Below are 16,646 nucleotides of genomic sequence, written 5' to 3'. Positions count from 1 at the left end.
AAACACCTACTAGCTGTATAACCTTGGGCTAGTTACCTCACTTTTTGGGGTCTTAGCTTCCTCAACTACAATATCAAGAGGATGCCATCTCCCTGTGGATCTTCCACGTGAATTAAACAGGATATATTATATAGAGTGACTATCATGGCTCCTAAAACATGGTGTGTGTGCCATGGAAGGGTGTGGTACATTTATTTTAATGAAATTGAGAAGCGGCACATGCATGACAGATCTTCTGGTGCCCTTGGACTGTTAGCAGTCCTTTCTTGCTTGCAGTTCTGGAGAATAACTGGAATGTGCTAAATGAAACATCCTGAGATAAATGGGAAGCTATCCAGATCAGTCCAGGTTCTGTTTTAGTCCCCTACTAGAACAGAATGTCCTTCAAAGCTTTGCTCAGTAACTCATGGCCTTCAGGAATACAACCAAGCCACCTGTGGTATAAAAGGAACACATACAGTCAAGACTCCATCTGCCCTGGGCAGCTTTCTGAGCCTTGCAGAATCAGCTTCTCTTGTCCATTGCTGCCTATCTGTAAGTAATACATTTCTTCATGTAATCTGTTGTATATGGGTGTATTCTGTCTCACCAGACTTAGCCAAGATGGTAACCAGTGCACAGTGAATCTACTTCACAGGCATACTTATCTTTTTTGAGAACTCCCTATCACAAATATATCTGTGGGTCCTTTTGTGGCCCTACCATTATGGGGCCAGTGCATGTTCCAGCATGACATCTCCTACAAAACCACCTTCCAGCAAGTCCTAGTCCAAACTGACAAAAGAGTAAATGATGCAGCATATGACGGTTGCTGAAAAAATAATGTCCCTCCTGTGCTCTAATCAGCATGCTCTTCACGATGCAGGCCTAGCAACCCTTACCCTCTAAGGAGTCACCAACTAGAGACCTATGCATCCATGTGACCTTCACTGCCTTCATGCCTACTATCTCAGAAACTTGTCTGCCTTACCTGAGAAACCCACAGCACAGTTTCTTCTGTAGTCAGGCTCATCCATAAGTTCAGCAAAACCAAATTGCAAGAGCAAATACACCACCCCAGTGAGTAGGGAGAATGTACTGATGATGTAGGCAAACCATCTACTTCCCAGTCTTCTCTCCAGATTTATTCCTTTCCAGAGCATGGATGCCATATTGAAATACAAATGCCAATCATCAGCATGGTGAAAGGGAGAAAGCAGTAAACGTTGCCAGTCTTTTTGCTGGTAACACTTCTCCACGCTAAGGCAGGAGTTATACAGTGGCTTCATAGGATTCAAGAAGAACCAGATGTTGAGAGCCAAAGTTGCTAGTGTGACAGGTGGAATATTGTTGATCCCAACTTGGATGATTTGAGAAAGGAGCAAAATGAGCCCCATATTAATCCCTCTTGATCTTCGCTGCATGATTATATATCAGGAAAACAGCCCAGTGATGAGGAAATATGGTCAGATTTTAGTAATATGGGGAGGCATACAGACAGCTGAACCTAAAACATAATACATGTTAAAATCCATCAATTAAGAACAGGTACATGATAAGAAATTCATTTAAACATAAGCTCATGTTAGGTATACCATACTTCCTGTTCTGACAGAAAAATTGTCAGTGTCTTCCTGAGTAACATCCAGGATGCTGGCTGACATATTTCCTTCATTTTGCATTCTACCATAGAAATTGTTATCCCAAATTCCAATGGACTAGTTAACGGACAGGTATGGTTTTCTGACACACATATCATGAGATTATAATGTGTCTTCCTTAAATGGATGGTGTTAGAGAAGATAATGCTAAGTAAAGTTAGCCAATCCCCAAAAAACAAATGCCAAATGTTTTCTCTGATATAAGGAGGCTGACTCATAGTGGGGTAAGAAGGGGGAGCATGGGAGGAATAGATGAATTCTAGATAGGGGAGAGGGGTGGGAGGGAAAGAGAGGGGGCATGGGATTAGCATGGATGGTGGTGGAATGTGATGGACATCATCATCCAAAGTACATGTATGTAGACACGATTAGTGTCAACATACTTTATATACAACCAGAGATATGAAAAATTGTGCTGTATACATGTAATAATAATTGTAATGCATTCTGCTGTCATTTATTTTTAAAAATCAATTAAAAAAATAAAAAAATATGAAGAAGAATGAAAAAAAACAAATTGTAACCTAATGAAAAGCCTACAAAGATAATGTATAAAATAGTAAGCAATTTCTACTAAGAATCCTGGGCCAAGAAGTTTCACCCTTCCCATTTTATTTTATTTTTTTAATAGAAATACTCAAGATTGGGGCTGGGGTTGTGGCTCAGTGGTAGAATGCTCGCCTAGCACTGGTTAGGTGCTACGTTTGATCCCCAGTGCCACATAAAAATAAATAAATAAAAATAAAGGCATTGTGTCCAACTACAACTAAAAAAATAATTTAAAAACACTCAAGATGTCAACAAGCAGGATTTTAGATTCAAGCATACATTATATTCTATCCTGCCGGGTATCAACTTCTTAAATGTTTTATTTTCACACACAAAAAAATCAGTTTTTAAAAGTTATCTACTATATGGCAAATCCTTGAATCAAACAGTGCTTATTTTTAAGGAACTTGCTTTCCACTAAGAGGTAAACAAACAACTGCCACACATATTCTAAACACAAGAAGAGAGGGAGCTCAGGGCCCAGATACACAATTCTGCCCAAGGTGGTGACAGGACTACAGTCTTAAAAGGTGAATTGGAGCTAGCAACAGGAGTTCCATGGTTCAATAGACTCTTCCCCACCCTCTGAGCCAGGGCGGCACTGTGAGAAGTTTCAGCTGACAGCTTGAGAACTGGGGCTTGGGGTAGGATACTGCATGAACTCTGAGCTTAGACCTCAGGAGGCTTTGCAGGCTTTTTTCTCTTAAATCTCTTTCAAGCATATGGAGAAGGCTGGGCAAGTTGGTTGAATGATGAAAAAAGATATGTTCCAGTCACCTGATGGTCCTGGCCACTGGGCACCTAAGCTCCAGAAACAAAGCTGTCTAGCTGACCATAGATGTATAAGTGACTGCAGGAGAGCCCAACCTAATTTGTTGACTCAGAGAACAGTGATATAAATAAGTGGTACTCAGTTTACTTCAGATTTTGGAATGGGCAGGTTTGCTGCAATTACTGCCTAATATAGAATATTTACTTTGGAGAAGGACTGATCTATGTTCCTGAGAAACTAGTAACAAAAGAAGGAGAAATACAGACTAAAGATGCAAGAGATAGATAAAAAGAAACAAAAGGGAAGAGTCTTTCCTCTTAACACAAAGAAAAATAAAGGTCAGGTGTAGATATAAAATGACAGAACGAGGAACAGGATGTTGAAAAGGTTCTCATTTAGTGATCTCTGCTTTCTTATGGAGATTTCCTGGCCCCCCAACTCCAAGAAACTCATCTGACAACCTCAGGATTCTAACTTAGCACACTGGACAATAAATGGAATTTGGAGTAATAAAGGGAAAGATTCTCTTACTTACTAGTTCTCTGACCTACAACATCACTTAAACTTTCTGAACTTTAATTTCTCCACTTTAGGAATAATACCTCCTCCTCCCAGGATTACTTCAACATACTCTAAACAAAGTGCTAAATAAATTATAGCTATTATTTCTGCTTTTAAAATAATAAGTATACCATTTATGTGAAAATTAGTTCCCTTGCAAATGGTAGAATTCTAATAAGACTCAAAAATGTGGATTCTTATCAGCATCACACCCAAAGTAATGATCCCTGAAAAATTATTGTGTGTGTGCATGTGTATATACACTCCCATTACTAGTACAACCAAGTTTCTTTATTACAATGGATTTGTTATTATATTAGCTCTGTAGCATTCTCATAAATTAGAGAAATTTAATGTTTTCAACTGAGAGCTCCTAAATAACTTTGGAGAAATGGGTGTTTTTCATATTGGGACTCAGGTCAACTTTTTATTCTCAGCTACTGAAAATCTGCAATCACTCTAAATAATTTCACCTGTATAATACATACACACACACACACACACACACACACACACACACACACTTGAAAATATATGTATATATGAATGTATCATTATTTATAAATGGAGTAATGAAATAAACAGTGCCTTGATCATTAAATAGCCAGCTTACAAGAAATCACAAAATAGCTGAGTAGTGGCATAAGCCTATAATCCCAAAGAATCAGGAAGCTGAGCAGAAGGATCACAAGTTTGAGGCCAACCATGGCAGCTTAATGAGACGCCACCTCAAAACACATAAAATTGGCTGGATATGTGGCTCAGTGCTGGAGTGCCCCAGCGTTCAACCTCTACTATAGAAAGAGAGAGAAAGAAATCACAAAATAAACCTTTCAGTATCAGTGCAAACAGGGTCCTATGGGTGCTGGGCTATTTATAACAGACAATCAAAACTAATTATATCTTTGCTTAATAAAGCTTCCCTTCTTCCCATACCTAGGGCAGGCATGGAAGCATGTAACTAATCACAGGCTGAGGTGGGCAGATCCCAAGTTCCATGCCAGCCTGAAGAACTTAGTGAGGCTCTGACTTAAAACAAAAATTTAAAAGGTCTGGGAATGTAGTTCAGTGATTGAGTGCCTCCGGGTTCAATCCCTAGAAACCAGAACCATACACACACACACACAACAAATAAAAATAAAAAATAATAGATAGTAGATAGATAATTCCTCCTAGATTTCAATCACTAGTAAAGAAAAGCATAAAACAAAGGAGGGAACTTCCTCATTCTTCCCAGCATGCACCCAGGCTCACATTACACTTTCCTTACTTCTGACCACAACCAAAGGTCTCCTCTCATCTGCATCCGTTCTCACCTCTCATTCCCCCAGGTTGACTGCTCCTGCTCCACTGGACACTTTGCTCTCCTGCAACCTCTCTCTCCTTCCAATCCACCTTTCTCTTTTCATTTGTTCATTTTTTCTCTATCCTCATTCTCCTGCACACACTTATGGACTTTTACGCTTGTGGTTTCTATAATTATTTTTATTACATGAGTCCCAATTTTATATTTTTCAGACTTGATTTCTCTGCAGATTTCAGGGACTTAATCTTACAGGAAAAACAGAATTTAAGGTAATGCTATTCTTTCCTAGTGCCTCTACCTTATTGTGAATTAGCATCCACATATTAGAGACAACATTTGGCCTTTGGTTTTATGGGACTGGCTTATTTTGCTTAGTATGATATTTTCCAACTCCAACCATTTACTGGCAAATGCCATAATTTTACTCTTCTTTAAAGCTGAGTAATTAAACAAACAAAAAATTTTTAAGAAAAGAAAATAGAACTTAAGAAACAATACAGTCGGCTTTGATATCTTGGTTTCTGAAAAGTAAATTATCCTTTCCCACAGAATAATGACTCAGCCATTTTTTCTTTTACTCATTTATACAATAAATATTTATCAAGTGCTAAATGTATGCCAGTCCCTGTGTCAGGCACTGGAGGTACAACAAAGAACAAAACACTTAAAATTCTAGCCCCTAAATGATAATTTGTATGTTAAGGAAATTAAACAAACAAACAAAAAACCAAACTGTTAGCAGTAACTCAAAAGATGAATCATATTATGTGTTCTGAATCCTCAGTGAATGCATGCTTAATGCAAAATCAGATCTAACCACAGTAAAAGTGATAAAAACATAATATTTTTTAGGCTCCACTTTACAAAGGCCACTAGAGTAGTGAATAAGTAGAACATAAATGTTAAGTAGCAAAGATAAATCAGTCCTATTTCATAACAAGTCAATAAGACAGCTTCCTTTTTGATGATAAATTACTTATCCTGTCACTGGTTAATTTAGAGAATCCCACTGGTCAACATGAAGATTGAATCTGTAACTTGACCTTGTGGGCAAGACAAGCATAGTCCTAGGAACACCATGGAAAACAACATAAAAAGTGAGCATTGGCTACATAATGAATATTGTTAATGTCCTACCTATCAAATTCACAAAAATGTTTTCAGTGCTGTGCTATATGAGAGACCACAAAGGAATAATAAGTGATAGCCACTTGTCTAGGAACTAAAAACCTACACCATCTATTTGGTTTTGGAAGTGACTTATACACTCTAACTTGTATTATAGCTCAAGGATGAGCAGGCTGGTCACCTCACTCCCTGCCTCCCTACACACATCCCCTACCCCAGACTCGATATGTCCCAAAATAGACACTGGAACACACCCTTTCCAACTCTGCTTCTCCTCTCAGTGCCCCATCTCATGACATGGAATCTCCATCAATCAAGTTGTTCACATCCCCTCATCACTTTCCTATCTCTAAATCCCATCCATAAAGTTTTGTTAATTCTCAGGATCAACTGAACACCTGACTCTGAACATTACGGCAACAAGCCATATACTAATCACAAAATGAAGTATCATCCTAGCCATGCTATGGAGAAGAAAACAAACATTTTTCATATTGTAGACTCTACCCATAAACCACCTATTGGTTATTAGGAAATTGTTGGTAATTGGTTCTATAAAACATTGTAAACTATTTTGCAACATGTAGTTCAGCCTGGTTATACCATTCATTCCAATTCATGGCTGCATACAAAAACATTCAGATACTCCTTGTTTTTTTTCCAGAATACTCAGGTTAATCAAAATAATCCCAATTTCTGTTTCTTGTCATCTCTTGGCATGCATACCCAAAACATCAGTCCTACTGGAATAAATGTGAAACAAAGTACAAGAACAGGAGAAGAGTTCATTATGATACGTTAGATTCTTATTTAGCCTAATTTATGTGGTATAATCTTTATATATATATGTATGTATGTGTATATATATATATATATATATATATTTATATAAAATCAATCAGAAAAATTTCCTCTTAATGTTCCCTTTTAATGCTTATATCAGAATTATTTCCTTTTAACTGATAAGATGTTTTGACTTGGTTTTAGATGTGTTAGTACAAATACCCAGGAGAAATTCTTCATTCTAATATATCTACTATATGAGATAGAAATTGTTCATTTGATCCAATTCTTCCAAACAGTTTTTAATAAATCTACTTCTTTTTCTAGCTCTAGACTAGTAATTACTCTGGTCTAAGCCACAAGCATAATTTGCCTGATTACAACAAATGCTCTAACTGGATTCTTTACTTCTCCTAATACTAGAACATTTACCACCAATGCTAAGTACTCTTGCACAAAACTCAAGTGAACTCCCCTGCAGTGAGCTTTCAATGACTTATCATTACCTTGAGAATAAAGTTCAAACTCTTTATTAAATTATACCCTCATGAACACCAGTGCCCTGCCCACTTCTGCTCTCATTTCATGATAGTCTCTGCCTCAGACACTCTACTCCAGCCTCATGGGTGCTCAGAGGTCAAAGGAACTTTTATGATTGCAGCATATATGGCAGAGGGCAAGAAATACCTTATCCAATTTGATTACCACAGTTGCCCAGAGCAACCACATGATCACCACAAATACACAGTGACTGGCATATGCTCCATGCTTAAAAAACACTTCCCAAATGACTCAAGATTATTATTTTTAATGTATCTACATCTTATGATAAATGAAACTAATTAATATATGAATACCAATATATTCATATTTAAGTATTTTTTCCTGCAACTTTAACAACCTTTCCCATAGCACTATGCATATTATTCCACTTAGCATTTTTAGTTTCAGGACAGTGTTGTAACATCTATCTCAACTTTACAGAAATAAACCTCTGATTCATTTAAAATGTACTGATAAGTTGCTTTGCTAGAACTATTTGACAAAACAAAATAGCATTTTCATTACATAGTAATACACACTAGACAGCACTGTATCAAGGTTGTGGCAGAGAGAAATTAAAGGTTTCTTGAAATATTGATAAGAAAATTAACCATATTTACTTATAATGAGAAATTAAAAATTAAACAGGTACGTAATAAGAAAAACTAAGCAGCTAGAACAAACAAAAGAAACTGAATTTATAACTTGGGAAACCAATGTGTCTCAAGGGGGAAAGAAAGGAATAAAAAGGGAAAAGGAACTAATTATAGTGGTTTTCAATTCTACTTACAAAGCAGAAAATATTTCATCATTATCATTTACCAAGGCAATCCATACCTCAATTTTCAGATTTAAATGTTCAATAAGAATTGAGGCTATTAAATTGTAAGAATATATACTATCTATAAATTATATTCCCAATTTGGTGTCTAATACTAACCAAATTAATTTTACAAGAAAGAAAGAGAACACAGAATCTTAATGAAAATAATCAAATGCTGTTCAAAGACTGAGATTTCTATATAAGTACAAACAAATCTTAAAATTATTCACTTAAATTTTAAGAATTTTTCTGTAAAATTTAAGAAAAGGTGGATCAGATCATTACATATCTCAGAAAGATCAATGCCATAACTTGAATACTATTTTCAAACCTTTGGAAAATTTAAGTTTCATGTATTTTAAGCATACACTCTAAAAATCATAGGGGGTCTACAATTTTCCGGAAAAGTCAATCTTTGAGGGATTGTTTTTCAAATGTTCAATAAAGTTTTTCTTCAAATTTCAAAAAAAAAAAATTGGGGAAATGTAAGTTTGTTCAAGTCATTTGGCAAGTGCTTATCAAAGGCCTACTATTACTCAGGCTTAGTACTTTTCTGATAATATCTGACTCTCCAGATGCTTAAGCTTTGATTTTTAAAAACAAAGAAAAATACTCTTTTCTTTGGTTTTTTTAAAAGATTGATGTGATTTCTTTATACCTTTATTTTTTATTTTTATGTGGTGCTGAGGATGGAACCCAGTGCCTCGCACATGCTAGGCGAGCACTCCACTGCTGAGCCACAGCCCCAGCCCCGATAAATTCTCTCTTAAAGTATAAAATCCAGTGGTTCTTAGTACGTTAACAAGGTTGTGCAACCATGACAGTACTAATTCCAGAACTTTCATAACCTCAAAAAGAACCTCAAATCCATTAGCAGTCATTCTCCCTCCCATCCCTCGGCCCCTGAAAACTATTAATCTGATTTCTGTCTCCATGGATTTTCCTTTTCTGGACATATCATATAAATGAAATCACACAACACGTATCCTCTTGTGTCTGGCTTCTTTTCCTTAGCATAATGTTTTCAAAGTTCATCCATGCATACTATAACAAGTATTAATTAATATTTCATATTTTTATAGTCAATTATTTCATTGCATGGATAGATCATATTTGTTTATCTATTCATCACCTGATTGGCATTTCAGTTGCTTCAATTTTTTTGGCTATAATAAATAATGCTGAGGGTGGGAAGATGGCGGCGAATAGAATGCATCACCCCCATGCTCCTACAAACATTCATGTACAATTCTTTATATAAACACATTTTCAGATCTCTTGGGTATATACTTAGAATTGGAAATGGTGGGTAATGTGGTAACTCAATATTTAACTTTCTGAGGGACAAAGAAATTGTTTTTCAAATTTTTTGTGCCATTTTACTTTCTTTCTGCCTGTGTATAAGGGCTCTGATATCACATATCCTCAACAATACTTGTTTTTAATCCATATTTTTATTATAGTCATCCTAATAGGTACAGAGTAATATTGATTTGCATTCCCCTAATGGCTAATGATACTAAGTGCTTAAATTTGCATTGCTTCAAATACAATATGAACACAAACAGGTTCACAGACACAGAGATAAGAGTATGTGTGCTCACAGACCTCCCTCCTTTTCTCACACTATGGCACTCTCTCTCTCTCTCTCCTTCTCTGTCTCTGTCTGTCTGTCTGATTCCAAGAAACTTTTTAACAAGCTCAAATACTGGTTAAAGCTTTAGAAAGTCAAACCACAAAGAAACTATCTGGCTAAGCTGCAAAAACTGTAGCATTACCATTCCCCTGTGAAGATAAGTGTTGAAAGGAAATATGAATGCACTTCAATAACATAGCATGGCATAGGCCAAAGCATTCAACTATGAATGTTTTGTAAAATCATTTTGAAAGAAACAGAGGGTTAATATGTTTTAGTGCTCCAAATAATGCAAAAATGTTATGGAAACAGCAAATATTTACACTAAACATAAAAACTTAGCCTGCTTTTTGAATTGCAAGAATAAGAAATTAGTGCTTAACAGCACATTAACTCAGACAAAATACACACAAAATAGTGCACAGTTTTATTCCATTTTAGAATGGTCTGCTTTCTCGAGTAATAAACTGAACTAGAGCTTTTCTTAATTCAGAGGTCTTAGCATTCATGGCTTTCAGAGTTCAAATTAAGAAATTATTTTCTCTATTTGTTAATATAGAACCATTGAATGAGTATTTGTGGTTCAGCAGATTAATAAAATCTTTTGTTCTTCAATAAAACTTAGTATAATTTCATTTTTCCTAAAAGGTATTAACTTCCTTAGGTCCCAAAATATCACAATCATAAAATGCAGAATTTTAAGATATTTTTTAAATTAAAAAATGGTATAGTATAAAATACATTTACATTTAGTGAAAAAACAAGAATTCATTAACTGAATACTTGCAAAGAAATCTGTTTTCTCTTTTTAAATGCATAAATGGATTCCAAAAAGCTTTGCTATATGCAGTTTTATGAATAACATGCAAATCATACTTTTAAGAATATTTAAATATTAAATATAATAGCAGATGGTATAATTTCACATCATTACACCATGTTCAATTTACCAGAATGCATCACCTACCTAAGTTGCTTAGTAAATAGGGAGTCCTGGGGGTATGGTGTGAAATCTTTGTGAGCTAGCATAATTGTTTGATGACAAGTTGCACATAAATGACAATATTTTCTGGCCATCTAAATCTGTTAAGTGACTTCCTGAGATACATTAATGATAAAATCAAAGAGAATCAGAGTAAGACTGTTTTCTTATTTCACATTAAAATTACACATACAAAAAAAAGGATGAAAACTGACTTCATGAATTAAAAATGAAAACTAGAATCAAATTATATAAAGGTAATGGGAATCTAGTCTTTATGAATATTATGACACTTTCAGTAATTACATTCCAGTATCTAATCATGGAAATATCTACAAGTTGAACTCTGTTCCACAAGAAATCAGGAATTAAGAGCCTTTTCTTCTTTTGAAGGCTGCTAAGACCTTTATTACAATGCATCTCCAAACTCATATACTTCATCATTATAACCACATTAAGTAACTCTCACCCAGCTTGACATACCCATTATACTATCACTCTAATGCCAATGGCTAAATATGAAGTGATATTAAGTGAGCAGGCTGATGTTTTTAAGATGCAATAGTTCTTCTTTTTTCCTTCATGAACCATCTTCCAAAGTGAATACAAATACAAAATTTTCTATTCCTTAGTGAGCAAAGTCCAATTGCCTTTCATAAGACCCTGCCTTATGTATCAATACCACTCATGTGGAAGGCATATACAGGCATATACAGAAACTACAGGGAGTAAAATTTGGGACAACTAAATGGACATAAGAATAATACTTCAAGTAACTATTAAGAACCACATGTTTTAGGGCTGGGGTTGTGGTTCAGCGGTAGCGTTCGAGGCCCTGGGTTCGATCCTCAGAACCACATATAAATAAATAAATATATTGTCCAATTATAACTAAAAAAATAATTATTAAAAAAAAGAACCACGTGTGTTATGTGGCAACAGACCCCCCCAAAAGTCAGGCCTTTAGTACCTTACATTCTTTTCCAATCTACTTAACATAATGCCTAACTCAATTTGCTTAAAATCTAATTTCATCATCTTATCTTTCCCCTGAAATCCATCAAATGGCTTTCTATTTTTCATCACCAAAGGACTCAATACAGCATCATGGTTAACATAATGGATTCTGGAACTAAATGGCCCAGATTCAAATCCTGGTTTAATTGCTTAGAAGTTAAAATATATATATATTTAGAATATAATATAATATATATAATATATATTTTTAAGTAAGTTCTTAGCCTATACCTGAGTTTCTTTATTCAAAAAACAGACACTAAACAATAAGTCTTGCATCATTTTTCTAATGATTAATATACGTAAAAATACCTAGAACAATGCCTGAAACATAATAAAAACCATATAAGTATCAGTTGATATTAAATTTTATCACTGTCTTGATCAATTTCAAGCTCTTCAACCCAGGAATTGAAAGGTCTTATAACAGTCAACCCCCTCTCCAATAACAAATATTTATGTTTTAGTTTAAAAATAATTATGTATAATTTGCTTCATTTCACTTAATTATCACGATCCTGTGAAGACAACATTACACTTTATGTACTAGCCGGTCCACCCAGCACTTCCCAAGAAAGTCATCTAACTGTCCTGCCATGGGCTCCTGAAGCACACCCTATAGAGTTGCCAAATGAGAAGCAACTCAACAGAGTTCTACTTTGAGACTTTGTGGGGGTGTTGAAATGTCAGGTCTCAGCTTTCGCTGTCCAAGGTGCTTAATAAGCAAGGCCATCTCCAAGGATGGGCAATCATAGAGGCTCCCCAACCACCAGAGGTCACCAATGTGAATTTCACACACATCCCACAGTTTATATTTTAAGCTTATCTTTTGTATTTACCACTCTGTAAGTCTCAATTTAGTGAAAATCTCACTGGTTCTACTGTGAAACAATGAGACATAAATTCCATGTTTTTTATAGAGATAAGAAACTAAGATGACAATACCCATAAACTGGACTATTAGAACCCAGCTCTCCCTATCTGACTGTGTTGCTCATCTGTCAAGCCCTTCAACTCTGCCTCCCACAACTGCAACTGCAACTGCTACTATGTCTGTGAAAGACCCAACAGCCCGGCCCTCCCATCACTCAAGAAATTCCACATTCTGTACTTCTACCGCATGTAACAAATGCCTCAAATGCCTGTATGTGGTTATGTAAAAATCTTTTTAAATTCTAGGCTATGATCTACAGGGAGACGGGGAAATATAGTTCAATATTCTATTTCATATCCGATATTTTTTAACTTAAGTCATTAGACTAGAAACTCTTTCTTTCACACAACTGCTTCTTGGAGGATAAGATAAAGTTTGAGATAATTTTTTTTTTAATTTTAAGAGGGACTAAAATAGTTATTTCGTTTTAGTTCAACTTTTATTTATAATAAAGTATGAAATTTAATTAGAACTTCATGAACAAGAAAAAAAGTGGTCAAAAGTGTGAAGATTTTGATGCTTACCATTTAAAAGCAAAAGGCTTCCTTTTATGGAGAATTAGATCTTACCAAAAGAGATAAAGAGATGTTTCCTTTGGCTACTATAACACAGAACACAGACTAGATAGTATAAACAACAGAAGTTTACTTCTCACAGTTCTGGAAGCTGGAAATCTGAGATCAGTGTACCAGGATGTTCGGGTTCTGGTGAGAGTCCTCTAACAGCGTGCAGATTGCAATCTTTTTCCTTGTATCCTCATATAAGGCAAGAGAACTCTCAAAGGTCCCTTTTATAAGAGCATTAACCCCAACTGTGAGGACTCTGCCTTCGTGAACTAATTACCTCCCATATATTTCACCTCCTAAAACTGTCACATGGGGTATTCTGGAGTCACCACAATTTCTGAATTCAAATCCTGAATTTAAATTGCACGTCAGCATTTTCATAAAATTTATTTTTGTAAACACAAAACTACTGAGGCAAAATTATGGTGGTATCTGGGGAAAAAGAAGTTTAAATGTAGGAAGGTAGTTACCATAGAAATAGATGCCCAAGCCAAAAAAGAAAGTGTCAAGACTGAATAAGTCAGTCCTATGCAATGAATTCAACAAAATCATTAAGATTGATTTGAAGTGTTCATGGAAAGGTGAGGTCAATTTTATCTGAGAAGGAATATGGCAGAGCATGGCAGAGCACAAAGAATACCAGGTTAAACAGAAGAGTTTAGCTTTTTTCCTGTCATTGCCACTAAAGAGGAGAATAAAGGCATACAGAAATAAAAGATAAAAGAAGAAAACAAAAAATAGCACCACCAGCCACCTCAAAAAACAAACAAGCAAACAAAAAACTCCTTTTCTATTATACTGAGGACCAGCTGCTGAAGGGAAAAAAAAAAAAAAAAAAGCCCAAAGGAAATATGTTTTGGTTTCAGGTAACAGGAGAAAACTCAGGAAAGGAACTGCAAGTTCAGGAAATGCTCTGAACTAGTTTCAACAACAAAATAACAATAACAGCAACAAAAACAAAAGGTGCATGTATCAATTTAAAGTCAGCTTGAATTATATAAAGGTAATAAAATTAAGAGTCACAGCTAGTTTATTCCAAGAGACTAACAATGAAAAGTGAAAGACTTCTATAAAAGTAAAAAGGAAAAAGTGAGGCCTTAGTAGTGTGGGACTGCCTGTGTAGTCCCCAGCAATGCAGACTTTACACAAAAAAGCAAACCAATAAAAAAGAACTGGAATGACTGTTCATCAGGGAAGTAACACTTCCACCTCTGCTTTTATCAACTGTACCAGTCCTGCTCATTCTGGTTTAGCTCCTACCTTTGTGGCTCTAGATCAGGCTACAGCCCCACCACTTGGAATGTCATCTGATACCCAAGATCATCATCCTGAACAACCTGTTTCTTTAGACAAAGGTAAACATCAAGTTGCTTTGCAGCACACAAAAAACTCAGAAAGCGTAAGTCTAGTAGCTATTGTTTTAATAACTGAAAAAGAAATACATATTTTGCTACAGATGTTTATTCTAATATACAGATCAAAAAGAAAAGTCAGAACACTCACTAAAATTATACAAACAGACATCACCAGTTAATCTTTGGTAATGCTGCTCTCAAACGTCACATTTATAATCACCCCATTCAATATTCTAAACTTCATGAAACATGTATTATTTATTGATGAGCAAGATTGTAACCCAAACAATCTAGTTCCAGAGTCTCTGTTCTTACAATGAAACTGTTGACTCTCAAGTTAGTCTAACACTGAAAGTAATAAATCTTTTTTGATTTTCAGTTCAGCATTTTTTCTTGTTTGGAAGACAAGCTCTTTCTGTGTCAGAGCTCAGATTAGATATTATCTTACTGTCATTTAATGAGAGATATGACACTTTAATCACACAAAAAATAAGGATGTAATCTCAGTATGAAGAATAGTCTTTCCCAAGAAAGGCAGCTAGTACTTCCATTAAACATGCCCATATACGTGTATTTAGAAAATATTTCAATATAGGAAATCTCATTGCATAAAACTTTGACTCCACATCAGTTGCGATTGTTTTCTTAATACAAATCAATTTATACATCTGTATTTAGGAGAATAAAACAAAATATTGTTGTTCAAACACCCAATTATTTTTTGGTAACTATGATTAGTTAAAGCTACACTAAAAAAAATAAAAATAAAAAGTTTTTAAAATTCTAATTATTTTTCTCATAGAAACAAATGGAGAAGTTGGAGAACAAAAGCCCCTTTGGCTTCTCAGAGGACCCCATCAGGGCCACACATCTGGCTGGCTAGGACTCTGAAAGGAAGGTTTAGGGTCATAAAGTATCCCCTACTTTGCATTCCTTCATCCCCTGGCCTAGCTGTGCAAAGCAAAGTTTCATCTGAAAGGGAAGTCACAGAGAAACACAAACTGCTTTCACCTAAGATTTACTGGTATTAAGAATCACTATCCTAACTTTTACCTCTGTTTTGACAAATCGCCAAAAGCTACACAGATCACTCTGCCTCTGAAGAATGGCTTCTGCAGAAATGCAACTTGATATCAGAGGCCTTGACATAGGTCCCACCAAAGAAACCATCTTTGTATTGTTATAAAACACCATTCAGACTTACTGTTCCTTGTGTAAAATCCTATCAAACCTAGAAAAAGCTTAAGTTCCCCTATTAAACTTGCTTTCTTCTGCTGAGAGCTATGCAGCCCTCTGGGTGTGTTGTTATCATTTTCCTTTACTATAGTCCTGTGTCTTATGGCATCACTTTTTTGAAATGTGCAAGTAATATACACATACGTGTCAATACAGAAAATATTCAGTCAATTCAGAGAAGAGATGGTAGAGAAGTTTCCTCACCTGAACCAGGTATAGAAAGATATAAGTAGATAAGAGAAGAAAAGAAATTTTAAAGAGAGAAAATAGCATGTATGTGCTTTAGCACAGAGAAATGAAATACAGCCATATAGGGCTAACTTCCAGTCTGAGTTCTGACATGGAAAGAGCTTGTCCTCCAAACGAGAAAAAAAGGTGAACAGAGAATCAAATAATATTTTGTTTATTAGATTTGTCAGACAATTGAGGAGTTAAGTCAGTCTACCCCTCTGAAATCTGGAGAGTGGCTGATATAGAGAATCATAGTCAAGATCAATTTACCTAGGACTGAAGATACTGGAGGAAGTAATTGGTAGGAACACATAAATCGTAATTTTGATGAATTGTTGGAGTCCAAGTGTAGACCAGCTTAAGAATTAACAACTAGAGAAATAAAAGCAGTAAATCTCATCAATCTTATTATAATGCAAGTTCTGAAATGAGCAAATATATTCAAATACAACTAATATGTAAGGTAATCATTTGGGTATAATATAAATTTCACACATATAAATATGTAACATAAACATACATTATAAATATACAAGTATGCAATTATATAAATATATAACAAATAATATAAATTTCATATGTAA

At 35.2% G+C, this 16,646-nt stretch overlaps 1 protein-coding gene across 3 annotated transcripts in view; it reads right to left on the bottom strand.

The window, feature by feature from the left end:
• Rhbdd1 (rhomboid domain containing 1) overlaps window positions 1-16,646 on the bottom strand; it is a 127,326-nt gene that overhangs the window by 100,291 nt on the left and 10,389 nt on the right. For all 3 annotated transcript variants that reach the window (XR_013342132.1, XM_026409548.2, XM_026409547.2), the window contains one exon: window positions 971-1,486. Coding sequence is in view for 2 of the 3 variants with exons in the window: in XM_026409548.2 (XP_026265333.1) it covers window positions 971-1,403 (433 nt within the window). In the remaining variant the exon portion in view is untranslated. The remainder of the gene's footprint in view (window positions 1-970; window positions 1,487-16,646) is intronic.

The sequence above is a fragment of the Urocitellus parryii genome, chromosome 1 (assembly GCF_045843805.1).
Source record: "Urocitellus parryii isolate mUroPar1 chromosome 1, mUroPar1.hap1, whole genome shotgun sequence".
Classification (NCBI taxonomy): Eukaryota; Metazoa; Chordata; class Mammalia; order Rodentia; family Sciuridae; genus Urocitellus; species Urocitellus parryii.
Note: the sequence above shows the minus strand (reverse complement) of the source record. Positions and strands in the feature narration are given on the sequence as shown.